The sequence below is a fragment of the Thamnophis elegans genome, chromosome 2 (assembly GCF_009769535.1).
Source record: "Thamnophis elegans isolate rThaEle1 chromosome 2, rThaEle1.pri, whole genome shotgun sequence".
NCBI classification, from domain to species: Eukaryota; Metazoa; Chordata; class Lepidosauria; order Squamata; family Colubridae; genus Thamnophis; species Thamnophis elegans.
Window position 1 is genome coordinate 49,641,634 of NC_045542.1, and position 25,873 is coordinate 49,667,506.

Consider the following 25,873-nt stretch of genomic DNA (forward strand, 5'->3'; position numbering starts at 1 on the left):
GGATTAAGTGGGGATTGCTGCTACAAGAGGTGCAGTATTGTATAAAATTTATAGTGTGAAAAACATCTACAATCAATTTTACCTCTTATGAACCACACATACTGTATTGTGATATTTGTGCCTGTAACAAGTGGATGTTGTTACAGCAAGCCCAAGTAAAGATCATTTTTGTAAAGCTGGTGAAAAGAACTGTCCTGCTTCCAGACAATTCTGGGTATTCTTAACCCAAACAAAATTGTGTAGCAATCTCAAGAAATCTCAACCTGAACTCATTCTTAACTACTCATGCCTTTTCTTTCTATTACTACCTTGAAAACAGTTTGCAGGACAAAGGGTTTTCAGTATTTTAGAAGATTTCTAATTTCTGCTTTTGATCTGGACATATCACAACAGGTTTGGATAGCTTGAATGTTAGCTTTCACATCTTTGCTACTGAACTAAATCTAATTCTGATTCTATACTTTTCTGCTATTTCCTTTGTCTGTTTTTCCCTTAGTTCAGTCTATGTACTTGCTAGTCCATGATAAAGTGTTCAAATAATCTATATGGCTCAGGATCATTCATGACGCCCATGGTTCATCTCTTTCTGATTGTAATCCATGTGCTCACAGCTTCTTTGACTTTCCTAATGCCCAGATTCCCACCATTGCTGCATATCCTGCTCCCCCCACCCCAATCCATCATTTCCTTGCTCTTCTGGTTGGTCCCATCCATTCTCAGCCCTAATGCTGGGCATCTCCGCTTGCTTGTTCGGATGACTTTCCGTCCATTCCCAGCATATGCCTATTACTCCATCCCCACCCCTAGTGGCTTGGATTTGGACTTGCCGAGACTCAGCTCCCAATCTTTGGTCCGATCTATCTTGTTACCCCACCTCTCCTTGTGATTCCCCAACTCGCTGTCCGCCTGTTCCGACTCGGGGAGGAGTAGGATGGGGTGCGGTGGGGACTCTGCCTTTGAAAGAGCCTTCGGGAGGCGCTAGGACCCAACCTTCTGGCGATCAAGCTTGACTCAGGCGGGCAGTCTGTGACGTAGTTTACCGACCGGCTCGCAGCCGCTGCTCAGGAGGTACAGGCGTCAAATCGCCCCAGTACAGGAGCCGCCACAGCCTGCAGCGCGCACCGGGACCGGCTGACCGTCTGAGCCTGCAACTGGAACTCGGGCTCCGCCGTCGCCGCTACAAGTCAGGACAAGGGTACGGCGCGACTGCCAGGTAGCTACTCGCAAGAGGAGATGCTCGGTTTGGTGCCCTCTGGGTGGGGAGAGGTGTGGGGAGGTGTTGGATGGTCAGGTCGGGAGGTCGCCGAGCAGGTCTCGCAGGTGGCACCAACGCGCAAAATCCCCCTCCCCTCCCCTCCCGCGTGCGCCTCAGGCCTTTGCGGGCTGCCTGCCGGCGCCTACAAATGGGGAGCAGCCGGCGTACGTGCTGAGCGCCGCATGGGCGCGCATGAGTAGTAACGGTGTATGGGAAAGAAGGAGAGCGATGGGACCCGGCGCGCAACTCGCCGCCTCCCTCGAAGAGTTGCTTCAGCTCAGCTCTCGGCGGCGCCCAGGGATGCTGAGCGGAAAAAGGAGGGAGGCGGCGGCCCTTAGAACAGGAGAGAAAGGGGGGCATTCGGGGAAGAGCTTCTGGGGCTTCCTGTGCGTCTAGAGCGCTCACTAGTGCCGAGTCCTCTCCAGCAGTGTCGTGCGGTGACGGTTACCGTTGGTGAGGGAAGACCGCAGCAGCGGCGAGAAGCAACGTCCCCGGCACTGTGTCCGACAGGCGTCTCCCATTTATGGCGGACATAAACGCGAGACGCCTGTCGGACACAGTGGCGGGGGTGTTGCTTCTCGCCGCCGTCGCGCTCCACCGCCTTGCGCCCCGCCTCCTCCGATGAACAATCCTGCTGCCTCGGCCTGCAGCCAGCCGACCCACCCCTCGCCCGACCTGCTCCCTGGGTGTCCCGGCTCCATCTGAGATGCTTCTCGCCACCGTCGCGCTCCACCGCCTTGCCCCCGCCTCCTCCGACAAACAATTCTGATGCCCCGGCCTGCAGCCAGCCCAGCACCGAGCCTGGACTCACCGCTCTTCTTCTTCTCCTCCTCCTCCTCGTCCCCGCTCGGTGCTGGGCTGGCTGCAGGCCGGGGCATCAGGATTGTTTGTCGGAGGAGGCGGGGGCAAGGCGGTGGAACGCGACGGTGGCGAGAAGCATCTCAGATGGAGCCGGGACACGCAGAAGTCAAGCCGGCACTTCGGCATGCCTTTAAGTGCCGGCTTGTCTTCCGGGTGTCCTGGCTCCATCTGAGATGCTTCTCGCCACCGTCGCGTTCCACCGCCTTGCCCCCCCCCCACCTCCTCATACGGACAGTCACAATCCTGCAGCCAGCCCGCCCGACCTGCTCCCTGCCTGGACTCACCGCTCTCCTCGTCGGTGCTGGGCTTTAAAGGGGTCTCCCCTCCCCAGCCAGCCAGCCCACCCAGCCAATTCCTCCCCCCACCACCACTGTGTCCAACAGGCCAGGTGTCTCGCGTTTATGGCGGACATAAATGCGAGACGCGTGGCCTGTTGAAACACAGCGGCGAGAACGTCCATGCCGCTTCCGTGCTCCGCCGCCTCGCCCCCCTGCCTCCTCCGACCCCACCGCTGTGAAGAAAGAAAAAAACACACACACAAACCTCACAATAAAAAAATATTTTTTTATTAAATTACAAATTACAAATTAAATTACAATAAATTTGAACCCCCCCCTCCCTCCGTCTGATCCACCTTTTCCAGCTGTGGAAACTCTCTCAACTCTCCTCTTGTCCTGCCAACTTAAGCGTGCTCAACGTAAGCTCATAAGGCATGATTCGCTGCTCCCCGATCAGGAGGCGGGAGAATCAGTGCCTCTTTTGCATATGAAAGTGTTTTAAAAAAATTATTTAAAATTCTTCCTTTCCCTCAGGCCCCGCCTCCCCTGCCTCTAGTGACTGCACGTCCCTGCTCTCCAGCATCTCGTTTCCCGCCTCATGGCCCCCTCGCCCTCATGGCCCCAAGTCCTAATCGCCTTGGGGACGCCTCGTCTCTTGCTGGCCCCGTGGAGCCGCCCAGCCTCCCGCTAGCAAGGGGCATCGTAGCCACGCCGAGCTGATTCTCTCCGCCGGATTAGTCCATTCTCTTCTCTTCTTTTCCTTTCCGCGAGCATCCTTGGCCCGGGGAATGTCCTCTGGGGAAGGAGGCGCTCTCACCTCTTCCCCCTGTTCCTTTTGCTTTTTTCTCTCCATCGGCTTTTCCTGCGAGTTAGACCGGCCCAGGAAGAGCTTTCCTCTGGATGAGACAGGCGCCTGAGTGAACCCACCTGTGGCCCCCGGGATCGCTAAAAGGAGACGGTGGAAGGTGTGGGGGGAGGGAGAGACAATTGGGCACGAGGCCAAGGCCTGGATTGTCTTATTCTGTATGTTCCCTCTTGGAAAATGCATTTGTCTCAGAAGGCGTTTCATAGTACTGTACCTTCCAGTTTAAAGAGTGGCACTGGAAAAGCTGCCTTTATGGTCTTTTCTTGATTTTTGGGATGGATCCTACCACAATAGTCAAAAGGTTGTGAATCTCTCTCCCTCAACTGGATCGTTATGTTTGGAGAAGTTTACTTTTATCCGAGTCTTTTTAATGGTTATAATTTTTTTTCTTGTGTTAATTTATCTCTATGAACTGTATTTTTCTATTTAATTGTCCTGTATTTGATTTAGTGCGGATTGCCCTTTCCATCCAGGAATCAAATCTAAGTTACTGGCTTCTTCTAATCCAGTGGTGGTGGTTGTTTTACATAACTAGGTCATATGCATGATACTGAAATGCCATGAGGGAAAACTGTCTAAATCTTTGGGACAAAATTAATACATTTACATTTCACCCATATTTCTAGGCTAGATTAATTTACTTATCAATTGGCTTATGTTATTGAGATAGTTATCCTATTGTTGAAAGAAATGTCCTTCTAGGTTCAGCTCCAAGTGGGGAAGAAAACTGTCAGCACCTCTCCATTAATTAATTAGGAAAGAAAGACCACGAGACTCCATGTGTGGAAATCAAGTGTACTTTTACTAATTAAGAATGATTAAAGGCATAGCGTAGCGAAGTCTGATTATTTAGGCGCGAAAGCGATTGATATATAGAATAGCCCATTCCCCACCCCTTGGCATCACAGGTCCAGTCCAATCATAATTCTTCCAAGTGTCAGGTGTGAGATAACTTCAAAAGGCATCACGAAGATGGAATGTCGGTGCCGTTAGTCCTGGCGGGAACACCCACGCATGCGTAGTCCGATCAGCCGGTGAACTCCAGAACCTTCCTCTAGCACAATGAGTAACCCCTCCCAAATACCATGCCCTCCCTCCCCGTTTCATGGCAGCCGAAGCGATAGAAAAGCAGAGGCTGACAAAGACACTGGAGACATGGAGGCTGCTTGGAAAGATGGTTTATTGTTGGACAGGGCCACATGGCTTGAGCCCTGTACAGAAAAGGTGATCACATGTTTCAATGTTGATGGAGAAGAAGAGAAGGGCTGAGGAAGGGGCTTGCTAGGCTTTTATACCCTGTTCAGTCCCACCTCTCTGTTTCCTGTTCCTGTGTAAGAAATGTATTCTGACTGGTTGTCAGACTCCCATGGTGCCATGCAGGGGGCTACTCTCTAGGCTGTGATGGGTTCTCAGTTGCCTTGTGGTCAGTTGAGTAATATCCCTTCCCCCTACAGCTGCAGTGAGGAGAAGTCTTTATTATGTAAAGTGGGCTAGCCAGGCCATCTTAATGGCCCATTAGCTGGGGATGGGCAGAAAGCTATAGGCAACTATTCTATCTTTTAAAACATGTTTCTTTTCACATCCAGAGAAATATTCTGCCTTTTCAATATTTCCTAGGATATTTCATTTTTCTGGGAGAGGGCTGGATGATAACTTCCCACACTATCTTGTGTGGAATTGATGGATATTTAGATTTAAATATAAAATCTAACAATGGAGGTGATATTTATTAGTAAGTATTTGTCACATTAGATTTTAGCTTTACACTAACACTAATTAGCTGGCTTGTAGCCAAATCCTCCAACATATGTTCACTTAGAAATCAAATAAGTTTGATGAGCGTTTCCAAATAATTATTTGAAGGTTGCAAAAGTGCTATTTGAAATGCAATGCTGAACAGAATTTTGAGAAAATAGATATATTTCTGGAGAGTTTCACAATGTTTTAAGATCATTATTTGTCACTAACTTTGGAAGTCCCCCCCCCCCCAAATTGTGAGTAGTAGATCATATCCATTATTCTAATAGAAGTGGAGAAGAATTATGGCCATATATTATGATTGGTATTGGTGTTTCTTTCAATGGCATGATGCCTGAAATAACGGGTTTGGGTCTTTTCAGTTTCTATGTCCCTTGACACTCTGTGCTCTTTTTGAAGGGTAAATTCTCAAGATGTACAGCTGCACAACTTATGACTCAGTCTAAAGTCCTGTTCTGCTCTGAGGGCTGCCAGTAAAGTGACACCCAGAACAGTTCTCTTAGTGGTATTCAGTTCTCCCCATGAGTTTCTTTTGGATCAGGCAAATGTTTTTGCACGTGAGTAACTGCAATACCTATGAAACACAATCCACTAAGTCCAGGATGATCACTGACCTGCAGAACTTAATTTACATTTGCACCCAGAGCAGTTAATGGTGATTATGAAATGAGCCTGTTACTCTCATACTGTTGCCTCTGGGATTTAATGTTTAATCTGCAGAACTGATAGCTTTTTTGAAAATAGCATGACATATATAGCCCTGGTTCTGACCTACCAATTGTTTTTTTTTTTAATTTGATGTTTTAAATATCTTATTGCAAAGCCAGTAAAATAAGGAATTGCTTTCTAGTTAATGCAATGCATCTGCTTGTTCCCTAATAGCAATCACTGGAACCTTTTAAACTTGCTACAGACTTTCTCTGCCTATTAGAGTAGAAGAACCTGCAGGAATTATTCAGAAAGGCTAAGCTTCTAAATTCCAGGATGGTATGGTGATCTGGCAGCTCAGCTTGTCTTAGAATGTTGAGTATAGTATGGGCATGCATGGAGTGTGTGCTCAGAAATGATACTGCTTTTTTATTGGATAACCTTTGTAGATTCCTATTATTAGTTTTCAGCCTATTAGTTTTCATTCTAGAAGAAGGATCAGAAATGGCAGTTGGAATAGGGCAACAGGATAAAATTCCAAATAATAAGAAAACTCTTATAATGGGCTAGACCAGGGGACTGCAACCATAAACACTCAAAGAGTCATTTGGACCCGTTTCCCACAGAAAATAAAACACCGGGAGGCACAAAAACCTGGGTGGGTGTGGCAACTCAACATCATTCCCACCCAGTCACATTACCTCCAGCCACACCTACCAGGTTTCATGACTCTCAGTGTTTTCTGTGGGAAATGGGTCTCCCTCTCCTTCTCTCTCCTACCCTCCCTCTCATTTCTGTTTTTCTCTTTTAACTCTCCTTCTCTCTTCTTCCTTTCCTTCCTTCCCTTTCCCTCTTTCTTTTTCTTTCTCATTGAATGAGATAGCAAATCCAAAATAAAGTTATTAACTGTGGGAAATTGCTTCTTTGTAATCTTTTCATAGTGAACTCTTGATAGAAGCTGGCAAGTTTGTACTAACAGCAATAACATATATATTTTGATTTCTTTTGAGTTTGACAATATAATACATGCAAAAATGCAATGTGCAGAGGCCGAAAATGACTGAAGGGTGGGGGCTGGTAGGTGAGCAACATTTGGCAACATTCGGTGTAAAAGATGCACCACAATTTTCACCCACTTTTAGAGGGAGGAAGTGCATCTCACACTCCGAAAAGTATGGTATATCTTGCGTTCTCCATTTCAGAGTTTTTATAACGGTATTACAGATAGTGAGTACTTATGTTTTTAACAAGTTGCTTGAGGTTTGCTTTAATTTTTGCTGTTAAATTAAACATGATAATTCTAACAAAATATTTCATCTATATTGAACATTTCTGCAATAAAATTTTCTTCCTTAAGACGACTTTGTTTTTACTACATCTGTCTTTCTAAACCTTTTATAAAGAGTAGATGTTCTTTCCTTTTGCATCTTCTCCTAAAAGGTTATTGATTGTACAAGCAGCTTAGAAGGATGAGAAAATTCAGTTGTTGCCTGCCCATCGAAACCTTTGATTGAAAGAGCTAGAATTTGCAAAGGCACTTTAGAACCTATTTTGGCAGATAGTTTAGAGGTGTGAGGAAATAAAAGGCAGAGGTGTTTTAAGTGAGAGGAAATCTAAGAACTTGCAAGCAGGCAAATTTAGTTGATGAATTTAGATCCTCTTTGAAAGCATTTATTCTCAATAGAACAAACAGTATGTTGCAGTGTTCCTGTATCTTCTAACAGGACCAGAAGCATAAGCTTATATATGTTACTGTTCAATTTGTAAGAGGAAACATTAAAAACCTGAAACTTTTTCCTGCTTTATTTTATAATTCTAAAGAGCTTACCTTTCAGGGCTGCCTTTCAGGCCACTGATTTGGGGTGCCTTTAAAGTGCACATAACATTTATTGTTATATTCCTTCTGTGAGCAGAGGATAAATCACTGGGAGGGGATCTTCTAGCTCAGGTGCCAATGTGGGTAGCAAATTGGGGGATGTGTTTCTTTGATGTGTGCATTTGCATGTTTCTTTTGGGAAGAGGAAAGTGATCTGGGAGACATTCAGGAAATCCCAGATCTGCAGAGTAGTTTAGAATATTGAAAAAGCATGCCATAAATGACTTGAAATGGTTTTATTGCCAAATAAACTACTTTGTCAATTTAATGATCACAAATTGTGTGTGGCTTGAGGGTGTCTTCACTTTTTAATATTTTCTGATAATTTTCTTTCTTGAATTTTTAATTTATACCCTGCAAAGAAGTAATAATTGTAACTTGTGAATTCTATGTAATATTGAATAGAATTCTACATAAGTGCTATAATTTCTAATGTTATAGTGTGCTGTTTAAATATTTAGAAAGTGTAAGTCTTTGTTTCTAAGAGTACTTAGTATAAGCAGGAAGAGGAAGGTAAATTGTTTCTATTGAGGAACATATTTGCATACTGCAACTATTGTACGGGACAAATAGGTAGAGTATTTCCATCTTTGGAAAGAGTATGTCTGCAGCAGTTCTTGTGATTTATGGATTAAGTACATAAGGTGACAGGGTCATGCACACCTCTGAAACTCCCACAACTGAGTCAACATTGTTCCTTTCTTTATTTCTAAAGCAACAGTTGAGAGCATAAACATACTTTTGAGCCTGCTCTTTTATTTGAGGAGAAAGATAACTTAAAATGATTGTACAATGGTTGTTTATATGTACATATATAGTAGGACAGAGCTGTATGAACTTTTTGGAGTAAGCACTGGTGAGTGTTCTGAATGGGTGCAACAATTTATAGTCTCTGTAATTAAATACATAGGTGTCAAAGTATTCCATTCATCACATTATAGTTTTTTGCCTAAAAAGTAGTATTTGTATGTGAATAAAGCATGCCAAGAATGTTTTTAAGATTGTAGCGTGCTTTATAAGTATAAGAGGAAAGGCAAACAGTATATTAAAAGTGCTTTACCTAGTATGGGTAGATTTTATATGCAAATAATAGACATAGAAAATGTGAATTTTTTTTTGTTATGTCTGTTTTGTCAGAGTTGGGCAGATTTGAGGCTAATTTAGTCTATTTTGTTTCTTTGTCACTAGGCTCTAAATTCAAGCCTGGTGCAAGAAAAATATTTACAATGAAAGCATTCTGAGCTTAAGTTTCTTTTCCCACACTTCTACTAAAGCATATCTCATTTCTCTTGAGTTTTCTTAATTCTAGCAGTAATATTTAGATTGGGAAAGATATCTTCTTACTTTTAAACCAAGGAAAATCAGAAATCTTTTAATTACAAACCACCATGTGATCTTCTATATAAAGGCAAATGAAATTTATGGGATAGCTGCACAATGTCCAGTTAGAAGGATTGTGAACTTCTGATTTGGAGCAAGTATTTGAGGACTCAGATTGTTGGGGGCAATAGAGGGGGCTGGAAAGAGGGCTGGAAAGCAACAGGAAGCGGTATATAAGACTCTAAAGTGCTATTGCTGTTGCTATTTGGGACAGTCTTAAGATGCTTCCTTTACAAAAACCTAACTGGCCCCATCCTCCACGTCAGGGGCGAATTTAGCTTCCCCTCCTCTCTCTCGTGGCCCTGGGGTAGCGTTTGTCACAATGGGCTGATTTCCCCTCTCGTTACAAGCGTTACACTGTTAAGCACAAAAAGAGAGGAATAACGTGGTTAGCTGAATTATCAGCCAGATATGACCAAAAGCGCGAATCTGCCTGTTGAAGTAGTAGGGTATCTGCGGGAAATACCCACTGCTTCCACTCACAGACGAAGTTCTGTGAAGGGTCTCATTACATTCTGTTTCTTTCCGGAGGTCCCTTAGGGAGAGCGAGGGAACAAAGCACCCCTTTCTTGTGAATGTCGGAATACAGGGAGGCCGTTCCGAAGACGGAACTCTAAAATACGCGGCCCCTGCAAAGGATGGCTGCAGTCAGTGACTTCTCCGCGCCTCCTCCCCCCCGCTTCGTTGCTTGAAGTGTAACTTCTCCAGCCTGGCTCCAACGTTACTCCTCCCACGTCTTTTCCAGCTAGCTTCCGCGCGCAATGGGTTAGCGCATGTCAATTTGGGGAGTGGGTTTTTTGTTTTTTGTTTTGCTTTTGCCTGCAAAGGGCTACATCTGCGCTTGCTTGTCCTTCAGGCGGAGCTTGGCGGGGGTGGGGGGGCAATTCGCCTTCCTTTTTGCTCCGCTCTAAGGTAGTATTCCCCGCCTCCAGCCCGAGGCGAGCGCGTGTATTTTATCCGGAATCAGGGCAACCAGGGGGAGGGGGGAGGAGAGGGCAACAGCTCGTCTGGCATGTCCTTCGTTGTTGGCAGCCAATGGGCGGCCGTCCCTCCCTTTTGTTACGCCTGCGCGCTTGGATGGTGGTGGTGGTGCGTCCTGTGGGCTCAGAGTGATGGCAGGGCAAGTGGCTTAAGGTCTTTTCTTAAAACCAAAAGTAGGTGAGGCGGCTGGTCACCGAAAGGGGCGGTGCACAAAAGCATGGCAACCACTGATTGCCATTGGCCACAATCAGTTCTTTTGTTTCTCGTAGTGGCAACAGTAACAATAACACATCCTTCAGGTAGCGAGAAAGTATTTTAGTGTGCTGTCCTCACTAGATTTATAAATGTTATCCAATCACCAATGCACAGATCTAGCCACAGTCCAGATGACTAAGTTAACACAGCAGGGAGAGTTGCGGGATGCTGCAGGTAAATTGCTACAGAGAAATCTTGCTTCTAGTCTCTGCCAGGCACTGTATTGTATGATTTCCATCCAATTCCATCTGATTTGCCTTAATGGGTGGCAAAACCTTACCAATATTACTGTAATCACTCTAGTTTTTGACAGTGGCTAAGAAGGGAGAATGTCCTCATCTAGCATTTAAAAATACAGGTAACCATAGAATGAACAAGATCAAACAATACTTAAAATCAACCATCCAGATATGACATTAAAAGGCGTGAGTGTTTTTCAGGAAAAATGTGATAAATTTTACCTGTCTGAGAAAACTGGAGAGAGAAAAAAATCAATGAAGTATTCTTTACCATTGAATAGGCCCTCTTGCAGTTGTTCTGCCTCTAAAGTCAGGGGTCTTACACAGCTGGGATTCCCCAAATGATCCAAGAAGGTTTTAGTTGCAGCCATATGTTTATGTGCCCAGACAGAAGAGAAAGGTGAGCTGAGAATCTGAGAATTCCAGAGTTACAACTAGTATTCTGCGATCAGCCCTAGAATAAGCTAGAAATCAGTGGAACTGCTTCTTGCAGTTAGCACCTGTTAAGCAAGTATCTGCATTGTCATCACCATCAAGCACTCATCAGGTAGTCTTATATAAATCGTGGGTCTTTCCCCATTCAATGATTTAAAATAAATAGACTGAAATACTGTATACATGGAGAAATGAGCAGTGGGAATATTTTTTACTGGCATCCCACTTTTGTAGCACCAAATTGTGCCTGAGGGTTGCTTTCTGTTGTGAATCTATTCTCCCCAGTCGTCAGCTATAGTCCAAGAGAAGCATTGCATTGCACCGCATAGTAAATTCTGAATAATCAGCAGTGTAACCTGTCCGTAAAAAAAGGTAAGTGCAATCTTAAGCAGAACAGAAATATGAGTTCCACTTCACAGAAAATAAAATTTCTTCTTCACTTTGCATAGGTCAGATCCCGCCTCAAGTATTTAAGAGTCAACTTCATGGGCATGAAATTTAAGAAAAATGAGGGCAAATTAAAATGGGCTAGGTGGAGAAGAGCAACAAAGATTGGACAAATCTTTCAACTTAATTCTTATAATTTTAAAGATCTAAAGACCTACCTTTCTCTGCAGATCATCTTATAATAGCAGAAATCTGAACTAGAATTCATGGGAATCCTAGAGGACTGGGCCTCTTAGAGACAGGGAAATAGATCAGATGACAGAATGTCTGGATGAAGGAACTGCCTTAAATCATTTCATGTGGTACAATATCAAATTCATGGTGATTTCAAAGTCACAATAGTGGCATTTGGAGCAGAATTTTAAGAATGTGATTTTCAAAGGAGGCTTACCACAAGTAGATAATCAATTTGATCATGAATATCAAATATTCTGTGCACAATCTACTAATGACATTTCTGCTGGAGTTGGCATGAAGTGGAATGGTTGCAGGTTAGGAATGAACAGCTGGCTGACAGCAGCTTTCTGCCTGGATGGATACGTTCCCATGGGAACAGAAACAGCTGAGGTCCTGCAATGCAATGCATGTTTTTACAAGGGGGAGAGCATTTTCATAAAGTTCACCATGACTTATGAGGTGCTTTTACTTGTCCTCAGTAGATCTGTCTAGAAATATCAGGTAGATTAAGAGGCAGATGAAGTCATAAGATTTCTTCTCCCTGGAGAACATATCAATATCAGACAGCGCTTTCATTTTTGCTGTAAAGATTAAACCCTATTACATTATTGGAAATACAATTTTATTTATTTATGCAATTTATCCCAGCTTCAATCCAGAGGCGTTCTCTTGTCTAAAAGAAGCAGACATGTCTTAATAAAGCCAAGAGCTCAAGCATGGCATTAGATGTTTGCTTATTTATTAGGGCATTGTTCAACTCCCTGTAGCAGTGAAAAGGGACTTCATACAATCCTTTACTAGCCTTTTAATAGCTTTAATTGTCTTACTTTGGCCAACTGGCAGACAAATGCTAGCTAGACCAGAATAATACATTCTGTTGGGTTGTAAAGAGGTGGATTTAGATTACTTTTGTTGATAAAAACACCAATGTGAATTCAGAGCTTGGAAATGCGAATTCAGATCTTAGAAACCACTCAAGAAATGACAGCCTTTTGCAAGAAGGAGTGACTTCTTTGCATATTGCTTAAGAGCTTGCAGAATGGAAGGAAGGATGTGCTATATCACCGGTTCCTGCAATAAAACTATTCCCAGTACTTAACATAAATGTGAGCATCTTTTGTAGGGAAAGGGGACTTCAGTTAGAATATGGCTACATGTACTCTTTATTTAATTTATCAGTCAGTGCGCCAATTGTTGAAGCAACTCTCACTGGTAAATCAAACACAAGTTAAAATTTAAAACAGAAACATAGTACCATAGTATACAAAACAGGTACATAAGACTGTTGGAGCTGAGTTACAAATCACTCTGCCCTGGTGCCTGGTTGTTGTGGCTTTTCCGAAGGCCAGCAGGAATGGGGCTATATGACTTCCAAAGGAATGTTATTCCACAGGGCAAGTAGCAGATATTTCTACCATTTTAAATCATTGTGAAAAAGACACTGTGATAGTGATCCAAGTGGGAGCTAAGAACCTGGGAATCCAGGCTCAAATTCCCACCGAGAGATAAGGCTTCAACTGGGATGAGTTATGGCAATTACAAGATCTCATTGCTTTCATTGGGCTGATAACAACAACCTTGCACCCTAAGGTTCACCCCTTTGGAAATGTTCCAGTTAATGTAGAAAAAGAGACTGGTTTGTGACATAATGCGGTGACACTGTTTTTGTCAGTCGGCAGTTCCACTGGGAAAAAAAATACGCTACCTTCTGTTTTCTAGAGAAAAAGATGAAATTAAAAGCATACTAAATTAAGTAGAATGTCTGCTTTTGAATATTTTTAGATTGTTGAAGGTGGGTTGCTGTTTGTGTGTTTTGCAAGAGACAGAAGCTCAAAGCCTCTTGGCCATGTTGAATCAATTGCCATTTTCTTCAGGTAGGCCAGTAGTTGCTTGAATGTGTGCTTCATGCCCCACCTCTATGTGATTTAGGCACATTTCTTATCGCTGAATCTCTTAATGGTGTTTCAAGAGATGATGAAGGAAAAGTATGTCAGTGTTTTCCTTCTGAAAGGGCAGGGTACAGCAATAGATCGGCTTTAGTAGGCTTTGCCAAATTTATTTCTGGAGCTTGAATATGAAATTGTTTTTTTTTCTGAGTGGCTCAGGGTGAAGCCTAAATGTCACAGAGCGGGCTCTGGATAATAGGATATTCAGTTCTCAGCTGTCTAAACAGCAAGTTGGCTCCACCTCTGATTTTGTTCATGTCTTGGATAAACTATTTATTGCCAAAATCAAGCAACAGGAACAATATGTCGTTGTAAACAAATTTTTTATAAGAAGCTGCTTGCATCCTTTTCTGACTAGCAGCTTCTACACAATAGATGAACACATTTCCTAGCACATATACTCTCCAGCCATGGAGTGGATGATTCTTTGAACTGAGAATGTTGATTCTGTAGAAAAGAAAGTAAATAACCTAGGGAAACAAAGGCTTCATCTAAAGTACCAAATAAATAATTCCAGGAACTGATGCTCGGACCTGTGACCAATAACTCAGGGGGCTGCGATTTCTAATAATTAATAAAAATTTAGGGCTTGTGATAATTTTAATCAGCAGAGAAATACCATCCTCTTTCTCTTTTATACATACACACATTTGTTAAATATACATACATACATACACTATCTACACATACATGCACGTGCGTACACACACACAGACACACAGACACACACACACAAACACACTGGTACTTTGATACTCATCATTAATTAGTTCCAGGAGGTGCAATGAGTACCAAATAAATTTTTTCCATAGGGCCTGATGGTGAACCTATGGCATGTGTGCCACAGGTGGAGCCATATCTGCCAGCACGTGAGCCATCAGCTCCAGCCAGCATGCGCATGCTGGCCACCTGACTTTTGGCCTTCCGGATGGCAGGGGAGGCCATTTTCGCCCTCCCCAGACTTTAGAAAAGCCTCTGGAGCCTGGGGAGGGTGAAAACGGCCTCCACAGGCCCTACAGAGGCCAGAAACGGATCGTTTCTGAATTTCTGGTTGGCCTGTTGGGCCTGTTTTTCACCCTCCCCAAACTCTGAAGGCTTTTCTGAAGCCTGAGGAGGGCGAAAACTCCCCCCCCAATGTGGGGGAGTTATGTGCACATGTGCTGGGAGTTGTGCGTGCATGCACAGGTGGATGAGGCATATTGCATTGTGGATGTGGGGCACGGACGTGCCCCCCATCATATGCACACGTACAATTTTGGCACCTGTTTACAAAAAAGTTTGCCATCGCTGCCATATGGAATAATATAGTGCTGTGATGATGAACCTATGGCACGGGTGGCACACGGAGCCATTTTGCCTAGCTCGTGCAGCGTCATCCATTCCTCTTCCGGGTTTCTGGCATGCATGGATGCACGATGATCACCTGGCCTTCGTGCACGTGGAACTGCTGGAAACTGGAACGTTTTCTAGCGTGGGAATATATACTGGCCAGCTGATTGTGCGTGCCTGTGTTCCAGTAACCAGAAGACTAGGTGGCCACTGCGCATGCACATGCTTGAGACTAAACATTCATTTCCCAGTGCATGCGTGCCCCCTTTGCAGCTCCTCATCCGGGTTGCATGGTTGACAAGCACTCGCTCCGAAAAGGTTATCCATCACTGATATAGTGAGTCACAAGGAAGCTGACAAGTTCAAGCTTGTCTGTTGAGTACCAAACGAATGATGAATATCGGAACAAAATTTCCTTTCAAAATGCATTCATAATCAAATTCAATGAGTTTCAAAGTATCTGAGTACCATGGTAAGACTATATACGTATATATATATTTAAAACTACTAAAAAGCGAATCATGAATTAAATACAATCCTTATCAGTCTCTTGTTTTAAAGAAAGTTCTTGCAACACTTTTTTGTCTTGTCTACATTTCCTGGTTTTGACATGCAAATCTTGTGTAAAGTATGTCTGCACTGTGTACTACAGCTGTTCAAATATATATGATTTAAAAAGAAAGCCTGGGTGATAACTGGACAGATGTACAATTTGAGCCTTCTAGCTCAGAAAAAGCTAACTGGCTTTCTATGATAAATCCCTTTTATGCCATCTACCATACAAAATATAGTTTTAACTGTGTAATATTTTCTCTTTTTCCTGCTGGACTATATAATTCTAATTTCTACAAATTATGTTTTAGGAAACTCCTAAAATCTCATCATCATGGGAGCTGTGGCGATCGATGACAGTCCATCTGGAGTTAAAGCCCCAGATGGTGGCTGGGGCTGGGCTGTACTCTTTGGGTGCTTTGTCATCACTGGATTCTCCTATGCCTTTCCGAAGGCCATGAGTGTTTTCTTCAAGGAACTTATCCGGGAGTTTCATGTTGGATATAGTGACATAGCATGGATTTCCTCTATTTTGTTGGCTATGCTTTATGGAACAGGTAAGCAGCTGGGAAATCAAAGACACATCTCATTTTTTTAGAGTATCGTAGATTATGGAATACAGGAGGGTCAGGAAGAACAGACTCTTCGTCCTCCGAGAACCCCATAATACTGATCCCTCGCTAACCACAGAGGGAGAAGGGGGCCTAGTAGGCACATGTCTCTACGCAGAGGAAAGATCCCTAGGTTGTTGAAGGGAATGGGAGGCCCTATCCCTAGGCGGGGGGGAATTCCCTTTGGTTGAGGGCTGAAGTAACCCCTTTTAAGATGGCGGAGATCAGCCTTTTGATGCTCTTGGGCAATAATCTAAATTTTCATATTCATCCTCATATTGATCTGCCAGTGGCTTGAGGGGAGCTAACGCCTGATGAGGAAGAAACCCCCTGGAGGAACCTTCCAATGGATCCTCAGCATCCTCCTGGACCCCTTGGTTAGAAGTGGGAGGGAAGGAGAGACCTCCATGCCCCTTTGCCTGATGGGTCAATTAGGGGAGACATAGGGGGGAAAAGGACTAAAGCCCCTGGGGGGAGAGCCCGATTGATAAGATCCTGGCCTTAATGGGGACTGGGACCTACTGTGGGAGCTAGGCCTGGGGACCAGGGCCTGCTGTTCTGCCCTGGCAATCCTCTTTTCGAGAGCACACTGGCGTCTTAACTTGTCCCTCTGGGCTGCCCTTGATGGTCTTTGAGCAGCAGAAGGTCTGACTGCTGCTGCCCTAGTTCTAGGGCCTTCCATAACCCCAGATCCGGCTTCAATGCGGCCTTCCCTCTGGGCCTGTGATTCAGCCATGCAGCCACTCATGCATCTGAACTCTATGGGTTTGCCTGGAGACACCTGCCGGTGCAGAGGCCTTGCAGGTGAAGAGTGGAACCCCGGAATCTCAAATGCCGGCCTGAACCTGGCCGCAATTGCAATGAGTCCCAATTAGTGCTCAAAATGGCCGCCTCCATGTGCGTGCTTTAAAATGGCCACTGGCGCTTCGCTGCACCTTCCAAATGGCCTGTGATCTCCGCCACGCCTTGTTTGGATAGCCATGGCTCAATAAAAGGGCGCACGGCTGGGAAAAGGAATCGCCATCAGTCCAAGCGGCGCTACGCACTTTGGAGCTTTACCCGCATAGCTGCTATAAGAAGCCCGACACCCCCGTAGTTCCAGGAATCAGTTGGAGCTCCTAGAACCACGAGAGGAGAGCGGAAAGCCAATTAGCTCTCTCTCGGGACACTGCAGGACAGAGGACCCTGTCCCTGCGCAGCAGCAGCTGTTTTTGGAATTTGGAATGACCAATTGATCTAATCAGTAGAATTTTTAAAATTTACCTAATTTCTCACAGAATACTGGGAACCAAAGCAGTTGTTTGGACCAAAGACTGAGAGAAACTGAGAGCCAACAGGGAAAAGAGGATGTTAAAAGAAATTTCCCTCAGTCTTTGGACCAATCAGGCTTTTGGAATATCCCATGTGTGGCCCCTCCCCTGAGTCTACTGGAAAATCAGTGTGTGTGTGGGCGGGGGGAAAATCACCCTTGCTAAATAAATAGCACATAGACTTATATACTGCTCCGTAGTGCTTTTACAGCCCTCTAAGCTGTTTAGAGAATCAGCCTATTGCCCCCAACAATCTGGGTCATTTTACCTGCCTTGGAAGGATAGAAGGATGAGTCAACCTGACTCCTCCAGCATCAACTGTTGACCCAGAAGTATTCTTGCCAAGCTGACAAAGGCCAGAGAATACAAAATGCCACCATTATTCTGGGCATGTTACATAACAGGCATTTAAGCACCTGTTTATTTTCTTCAGGTCCCCTATGCAGTGTGTGTGTCAATCGGTTTGGCTGCCGTCCTGTAATGTTGGCTGGAGGCTTCTTTGCCTCAGCTGGGATGATCATTGCTTCCTTCTCCACTAGTATCATTCACGTCTATCTTTCTGTTGGTGTCATTACTGGTAAGTAAAAGCAAATGTCTTTAATGTATTGGCAGGCAAAGGGTTAATTTAGCAGTGTATAGTGATGGCATGTAATCCCATAGGTGCTTTTTTCAAGAGGCAACTGGACTTCCTTGTTTTTCTTTGAAGATGTTTCGCTTCTCATCCAAGAAGCTTCAGAAGGTGGATGTGGCGTGGCAGGGGAAGGATACTGCAAAATCCCCATTTCCTCCTCACCCCACTAACCTGCTTTCCAGCTCCGTATTCCTGTGCAGGGCAGCAATCAGTTGGGAGGCTGCAATAGACCGACCATCAGCTGGGACTTGGAGGCAGAGAATAGATTGGGGGTGGGGCTAGTCAGAGGTCGTATTTGCCGGTTCTCTGAACTACTCAAAATTTCCACTACCAGTTCACTAGAAACAGTCAGAACCTGCTGAATACCACCTCTGAGCTTCTCCCTACCACACAGCCTCCCCATATCCTCCATCTTCCAAAGCAATCCTTGGTAACATCCATTCTTCACGCCTTGCTCTCCTTCCTTCAAGCAGGCCGTAGGGCCAGATGCACAAGACTTTGTTCTGCACAATACTTTGTTCTGCCTGACCAGCATTTCTCTTTCTTTCTTCAAATACATATATGGGGTCTCTCTTGTTTTTGTTTTTCTAAATTAGAATGTTTATTTTAAGACAGACACCAAAGGAACTTACATTACCATGTCCATAAAAACAAAAACTAATCATTTATTCTTAGACCCCCGTGTCAGAAACCTTGATCTATATCGGCAGCTCCATATTTCCTTCTATCTAAATGTCAACATATATTCAGCCCACAATGATAAAGGAGTGTAACATTTTTTTTTTAATATCTTGAGAGAGAATTGATTGCCTGGATCCTTTGTGCAGTTAAGCCCATTCTACTTGTGGCTTCCTGGGGGCGTGGCCTGTTGCCGAGGAGGGCTCCACCGAGCTCCTCAGAGATCTGGTCTGTATATCTAATTAAGATCATAGATAGCACCCCTTTTTGGCTAAGAAAGGGGCAGGGAGGATAGCTCCGTAGGCTAGGGTCTAATCGTAAGCCACAGCCTTTTTTCTTTTTTGGCTGTGGAAAGAGATTAGATCCAGCCGAAGCGGAGCGTTTATCTCCAGCCATTTCTTCTCAGCTGCCTTTTTTTTTTTTTGGCAGCCCCAGACAGGCTAGCCCCCCCCCAGGACAAAATAAAGTTTTCTCAAGCTAGAATTGATACGGGCGGGTCCCACCCCTGTGAGATTTATGCTTTCATTACTATCGTAAATACCAGCACCATTCGTCTTAGAGACTTCTTTGTCTAAACAGACCTTAAAATGGCGATTTCTCTCCGTGGATGATTGATGTACTCAGCCGGTGTTATCTTCTTGCAGACCGCTCCTTAACAAAATAAACTCTTCTTCTTTGGAAATAGAGGGGAGCGAAGCTCTGCTTACTTGCTTATCTATTATGCCACCCAAGTCAAAGAAGCGTCTTGCTACAAATGTGTCTAAAGAATGTAAAGAATTTTTATTGGAAACACAGCCTTTGTCTCCTACGCCCTCTACTGGAGAAGTTTTAACACAGGAATATCTCTTTAAAATCTTTAATGCCTTTAAGCAAGAACTTAAGGAATTTGTATTGCAACTTTATGATGATCTAAAATCTAAAGTTAATCAAATGAAGGCGAATACGTTTGCAGCCGTGTCTGCCCTGTCAGATTACTCTGCTGAAATAGAGAACAAATTGGAAAGTCTGGAGAAGGCTAATTTTAATTTGACTACCAATATTCAAATTTTACAAGAAAAAATTAGAAATAACGAAGAACAGCTTATGATGCTAAATTTTGATAGGAAGGCATTTTCAATAAGAGTCAGAGGATTTCGTGAAAAGGAACAAGAGAATTTGAAACAGACCTTTGCTGAAGCCTTCAGCCATGCGCTGGGAAGCCCGGGACTTAACTTTGATTGGCAGATTCGGAAAATCTATCGCCAGAACTCATTGATAGCGGAACAGCGACAGCTCCCGAGGGACATAATTATACATTTCTCTACAAAAGAATCTAGAAACGCGATTGTGCAAAAGTTTTATAATAACAGTCTCCGAGTTGATGACCAAGACGTGATTGTCTTCAAAGATATACCTTTCCACATGTTGAAAGCAAGAAGGGAATATACTTTTTTAACTAAAGAGCTTAGGAGTCAACAGATTCGATACAGATGGGAGGCCCCTGCCGGCATCACGGTTACATTTGAGAATCAAAGATTTCGTCTTAACTCTGTTTCGGAGGCTCAAGATTTCTATTCTAGGATTCTGAAGGCGGGACTTCCTGACGCGCTTGGAAGAGAGGAGAGACAAGCGGAAGGAGAAAGCAAACGGCTGGCCATGCGGCTGCAAGATGGAGGGGGCAGCCCCTCCTCCCTCGGAGAAGCAGAAGAACGCAGATCGAGAATTTAGATACTTCAAAAGACTTCCTAAAGTTGAGGACTGAATGGGGGTTTGAGACCTCTCTCCTGTAGAAAAAGTGGACTAATTTTTATCAGAAGGGAAAGCTGGGTGAAACTACTTTGAGCTAGATTCTAAAGTAACGTTAGCATAAATTTGATAGTGGTTAAAAGAATGCGGAATGATCTATGTTGTTTAAACTTTGTTAGATGGGACTATTTTAAAATAGAAGGTTAACTGACTCTTGCTGAAAGTATTATTTGAATATGATCCATGCTATTTAACTTTTATTTGAAGGGAAAGTTGGTTGTAATAGTTCTGAGTTACTTTTCAAATAAACGTTAGTATAAATTTGATAGTGGTAAATATTAGACAAGCAAGAGATGAGGGTAAAATGCATGTGGAATGAACTACGTTATTTGTGGTAAATATCAGACAAGCAAGGGAAGAGGGCAAAATTTACGTTGTTTAAAGCTTATTAGAACAGGAAGCTGCTTGGGATTATTTTAAGATAACTGTAAAAAGAATGCGGAATGATTTATGTTGTTTAAACTTTGTTAGAAGCGACTACCTTAAAATAGAAGGTTAACTGATTCTTGCTGAAAGTATTATTGGAATATGTGGAATGATTCATGCTACAAATCGCTCTGAGTTATATTTTAAACAAATGGTAGTATAAATTTGATAGTGGTAAATATCAGACAAGTGGGGGATGAGGGTAAAATACATGTGGAATGAACTAAGTTATTTAAATCCTATTAGAAGGGGAAGTCGGTTGGAATTATCTTAAGATAGAAATTGATTCCTGTGTAAAGTAATATCTGATCTACGCTGCTTAACTTTACTAAGAAGGGGAAATCTGGTTAGATTATTTTGAATTACTGTTTGAAAAAGGGGTAAAGAAAGATCATTTACGCTGTTTAAATTTTACTAGAAGGGAAAGTTTGATTACTTGTCTGTAAAGTTATATTTGAATATATGGCATGAATCACGCTGCTTAAATCTTATTGGAAGGGATCATGAGGTTTAGGAAGGGAACGGGAGAGCCTACAGAAGGTCGGGGTAAATAGCAAAGAAGTAAGAGATGAGAATAAAATATAGATAGAATGATTTATATTATTTAAGCATAGATAAAGATGGGGGGCTGAGATCAACACAAAGAGTGGTTTGTTTTTTTCTTTTTTCTCTTTTCTCTTTTCTTTTTTTGCTTTTTTTTTTTTCTTTCTCTGGGTTTCTTTTTTTTTTTTTTATATATTTATTTTTTTTGATATATTACTTTTATTTTTTTAATTCATATGTATACAAGATATTTTAGATAGAAGGTAATGCCAGGTGTGGGCCCTGGGAAGTCGGGAGGATTAGGGATGGGGATTGTGGGGGGTGGGGTGGGGGGTGTTAACATAGTCTTAATAAGAACAAGAATGTATTTATATACGGTGGTCCTTTTTTTTTTTTTTTTTTATTTATTATTATTATTATTATTTTTTTCCTTGGTTCATTTTACTTTTATCAGATCAAACAACATTCGAATAAAGGCATACACCAAGGAGGGAGGTAGAGGGAAGGAAGAGGGAGGAGTAGGAAGGAGTAAGGGGAATGTAAGGAGGGTGTCTGGGGAGTAAGGGGAGAAGGAAGGTTTGAGGGGAAAGGGAAGTAGGAGGGGAGTGTTAGAGGGAGAAAGGAAAGTTGGAGGGGGTAGATGGGGTGTATGGAGGATGCAAGGGTTAGGTGGGGTTGTGAATGATGAGTTGTGTTTCCTTTTTACTTGTTCGTTTTATTCCCTTTTTTTTTTTTTTTTTTTTTTCTTTTCTTATAGTAAATACCCTGTATATAAATGATTGCAAATGGAATGTGAAAATTGAATAAAATATTTTATTTAGGAAAGCCCATTCTACTTGTGTTGAACACTGAACTTGATTAGTGTTTTAAATTGTGTCCTTTGTTTTTTCTCCAGGATTGGGCCTGGCCCTTAATTTCCAGCCATCCCTTATCATGCTGAATCGCTACTTTAGCAAAAGACGACCTTTGGCCAATGGGTTGGCTGCAGCTGGAAGCCCTGTGTTCCTCTGTGCTCTTTCCCCCCTGGGGCAGATACTGCAGATTAAATATGGATGGCGAGGGGGATTTCTCATCTTGGGGGGGGTGCTTTTGAACTGCTGTGTCTGTGGAGCTCTGATGAGACCTTTGAAAGGTCCCAAAAAACAAGAAGCTTTGAAACCAACCGAGGAACGCAAGAAAAAGCTATTGGATTTCACCGTTTTCAAAGATTCTGGCTTTGTAATCTATACAGTGGCTGCGTCCATTATGGTGCTAGGCCTATTTGTGCCTCCAGTTTTTGTAGTGAGCTACGCTAAGGATCTAAAGTATGAGGACACCAAATCCGCTTTCCTTCTGACAATTCTTGGCTGCGTGGATATTTTTGCTCGACCTCTTTGTGGAATACTGGCTGGCTTGGACTGGGTTAGGCCCCGCTGTGTCTATTTCTTCAGTTTTGCTATGTTGTTTAATGGTTTCACTGATCTCATGGGCTCCTTTTCTTCCGATTATGGTGGCCTGGTGGTGTTCTGCATCTTCTTTGGCATTTCCTATGGAATGGTTGGTGCTCTTCAGTTTGAGGTTCTCATGGCTATTGTTGGTACACAGAAGTTTTCAAGTGCCATTGGCTTAGTTCTTTTGGCTGAGGCAGTGGCTGTTCTAATTGGACCACCTTCAGCAGGTAAGTACTCCAGTTAATTAACAAGATCAGTTGTTCCATTTTTATGGAAAGGGGGGGGGGAGATGAACTCAGGGAAAGAATAAGAACTTTGAAACTCCCACTCCGTGTGTTTTATTATCCTCTTTTATATTTTCTCTGCTGTTGTCTTAAGAATTAGAGGTCAATTTGCTCTTCTGTTCTCTTGCATGCAGATTAACATAATTGAAGGCCAAAAGCAGGAGCATTTACTTATTTATTAAATTTCTAAACCCCCCCCCCCCCCCCCAATCTCAGTCAGTGACTCTGGGCTGCTTACCATTCAATTTACCTTAGAAATGGGATACAAATAGAGGATTGTTTCAATCCAAGCCTCAAAATAAAGAGCCAAAAAGAAGAAGAACAAAAGAGTGGCAAGATGTGGATCGGGTGGTCCATCTCCTAATTAGAATTAAATAGTAGGCAATTTGGTGTGTGTATATGTAATGAAGTAACTCTCCACAACTTCTATTCTAAATTATATGATCAAGGAAAATAATACTGTACCTTCAAACTTACTAGAGCAGAAGAAATGCAAAAGCAGAGAATGGAGCAGGGATCAAAGTGTGTGAACTAAATGCAATTTGTGTGCAGCCTATTCGAATAAGCCGTCTTAATGCATTGAAAATGAAGAACTCAAGAGAAAGCTAAATTATAGAATTTAAAGAAATATTTCTTTCCCAAAAAGAGCATACAAACGTAGTTCTGTGATGTTCTGACAATATAGCCTAAAGGGAATTGTTTCAAGTTGAGGTTTTTTCAATTTGTAAGTCAATGATTTCCATGAATATTACATATTAGCATATACAAGCTAGGTTCATGCTGTCACCATTGCTTCTTTATTCCTCTCCCATTAACCTTTTCACTAAGATTGTATCATTAGATTATCCAACAAGTTTCTCCAAAACGTATTCACTTCAGCTTTCTAAAATGACTAAAAAAGCAGTAACTCTAGATTTAACTGACTATGCTGTTAAAATATATGAATTTTCTATTTCAGGCAAACTCCTGGATGCAACTCATCAGTATAAGTATGTTTTTATTTTGGCTGGTATTGAAGTCGTTATCTCCTCTGTGGTGCTGGCTTTAGGAAACATCTTCTGTATCAAAAAACCTGCGGAAACAGACCAAAATAATCCTGAAAGGGAAGGGTTAAATCAACTACCTGGACAATCCAAAGTGGACTCTATTGAAGTGGAATGTTTTCTGAAAGATGAAAAAAATGGGAAAGTTGTAACCAATCCAGAAACATGTGTGTGAATGTTACCAGAAATGAATGCCAAACATTTAGAGAAAGATTCGGAAACTTTTAATATTTGTATTTATTTTGGTAATAACTTTTGCTTAGGATTGGGCCATTATGTTTGGGAAGTACAGGGCGGGGCATAACCTTTTCCTAGGGGGTCACAGCAACACTTGTAATAACAACACAAATAATTCATACACCATTCGAAAGCCCATCAAAAACTGAGTTTATTGACACGATTTAATAGTCAGTATGACCACCATTAGCCCTTCGAACAGCATTCAAACGAGGTGGATAAGAACACAACAAATCTTCAAACAGTTCCGTTCAATTTTCCAGATTTTTCAACACAGTTTCCAAATTCATTCTCAAAGTTTCAACCGAATATCGATTTTGACCTTGCTCCTGAATCATCAGAGCTTCCACTTCATCCTTAATTATGGCCCCAATGTTCTCTGCCGGATTGAGATCTGGCGAATTTCCCGGCCAGACGTCATTGCCCCAAAATTCGACATTGTTTTCCTTTAACAATTGCTGAGTCGCATTTGCACGCATGCAAGGAGCTTTGTCATGAAGAAAGACAGCCTCACCAACCACCAAGACATTGTCTGGATCACTGAGAAATGGAATGACATTCTCCAATAAAATTTTCTCACAGAAATAACTGCCATCCCAGGATTCCCCTTTATCCTTCAAAACCCAATGCAGTTTCTTGGCTGTGAAAATGACGAAAATCCCGATGCAAGTCGGATTGCGAACGATTTGTCGATATCGTTCATGTTTGGCGATGTCGTCGACGTCTTTAGCCCAAATTCGATCGTTCTGGAAATTCGGTTTTCGAATGGCATAAACGAAGAATTCGTCAGATGGCGCCAAATGAAGAAAATCTTCCTCGGTCCATTCAGACAACCAATCGCACAACCAAAGCCGATCTTGAACGTGTGTTTGAGTTTTCAATGGTTTGCAAATGACGTGGAATGGCTTCAAACCTTCTCGTTCTCGATATCGGCCGATTGTCCTTTGATCAACTCGTTTTCCACGAATTTGAAGGATTTCTTGGGCCACTTTTCGGTTTCCTTTTCGTTGTTTGCGACTGCCAGTTGCAATGATGGCTTTGCTTTCTTGGGACAGTTGCAGAGGACGCCCTTCTCCAAATTTTGTGAAACATTCTTGGGCTGTTTTGTTCCAATTATCAGTAACCCAATCCGGATGACGTTTCAATTTGTTTGCAATCCATTTTCGATTGATAAACGTCGCTCCAGCATCGCGAGCCTCTCGAAAGGCAATGCATTTTATTCTGTCAATGATCCTTTGTTCTTCCGAATCGAATTTTCCAGCCATTCTTAAAGCAAATTTAACATTTAATAGCTCATTCAATTCAGTTTTTTATGGGCTTTAAAATGAGGTGTCGCGGAAGTTGTAAACTGCTGTCGATCTTGCTGTGACCCCCTAGGAAAAGGTTATGCCCCGCCCTGTAGAGATGAACAAGCTCATGCAATCACTTCTTGGAAGCTGATTTGTTAGGAAGCTTTTCTCCCTGTTTTAAAAGAAGGGTTGATCTTCAAGTTAATTTGCTTGGGCATAACTACTGCTGTAAACTAACCCATGGCCTTCTACACACACATAGAGATCCTGCTTTGCCCTACCAGAAAATGTTCTCTGGGATGGAAGTATTTTATCTAGAAGAAT

General features: G+C 42.8%; 1 protein-coding gene across 1 annotated transcript; it reads left to right on the forward strand.

Annotated features, from left to right (window-relative positions):
* Positions 1–1,060: 1,060 nt before the first annotated feature.
* On the forward strand, positions 1,061–24,306 carry SLC16A3 (solute carrier family 16 member 3). The gene is made up of 5 exons (XM_032210963.1): positions 1,061–1,213; positions 15,594–15,839; positions 17,637–17,780; positions 22,162–22,923; positions 23,939–24,306. The coding sequence occupies exons 2-5, from the start codon at positions 15,617–15,619 to the stop codon at positions 24,196–24,198; spliced, it is 1,389 nt and encodes a 462-aa protein (XP_032066854.1). The 5' UTR covers positions 1,061–1,213; positions 15,594–15,616; the 3' UTR covers positions 24,199–24,306.
* The last annotated feature ends 1,567 nt before the right edge of the window (positions 24,307–25,873 follow it).

Bases quoted from the DNA above. Each gene is read 5' to 3' on its own strand.
- SLC16A3 (XM_032210963.1), top strand. From the start codon at position 15,617: ATGGGAGCTGTGGCGATCGATGACAGTCCATCTGGAGTTAAAGCCCCA. The intron at 15,840-17,636 runs GTAAGCAGCTGG...TATTTTCTTCAG, and splicing joins GGCTATGCTTTATGGAACAG to GTCCCCTATGCAGTGTGTGT. The intron at 17,781-22,161 runs GTAAGTAAAAGC...TTTTTTCTCCAG, and splicing joins TTCTGTTGGTGTCATTACTG to GATTGGGCCTGGCCCTTAAT.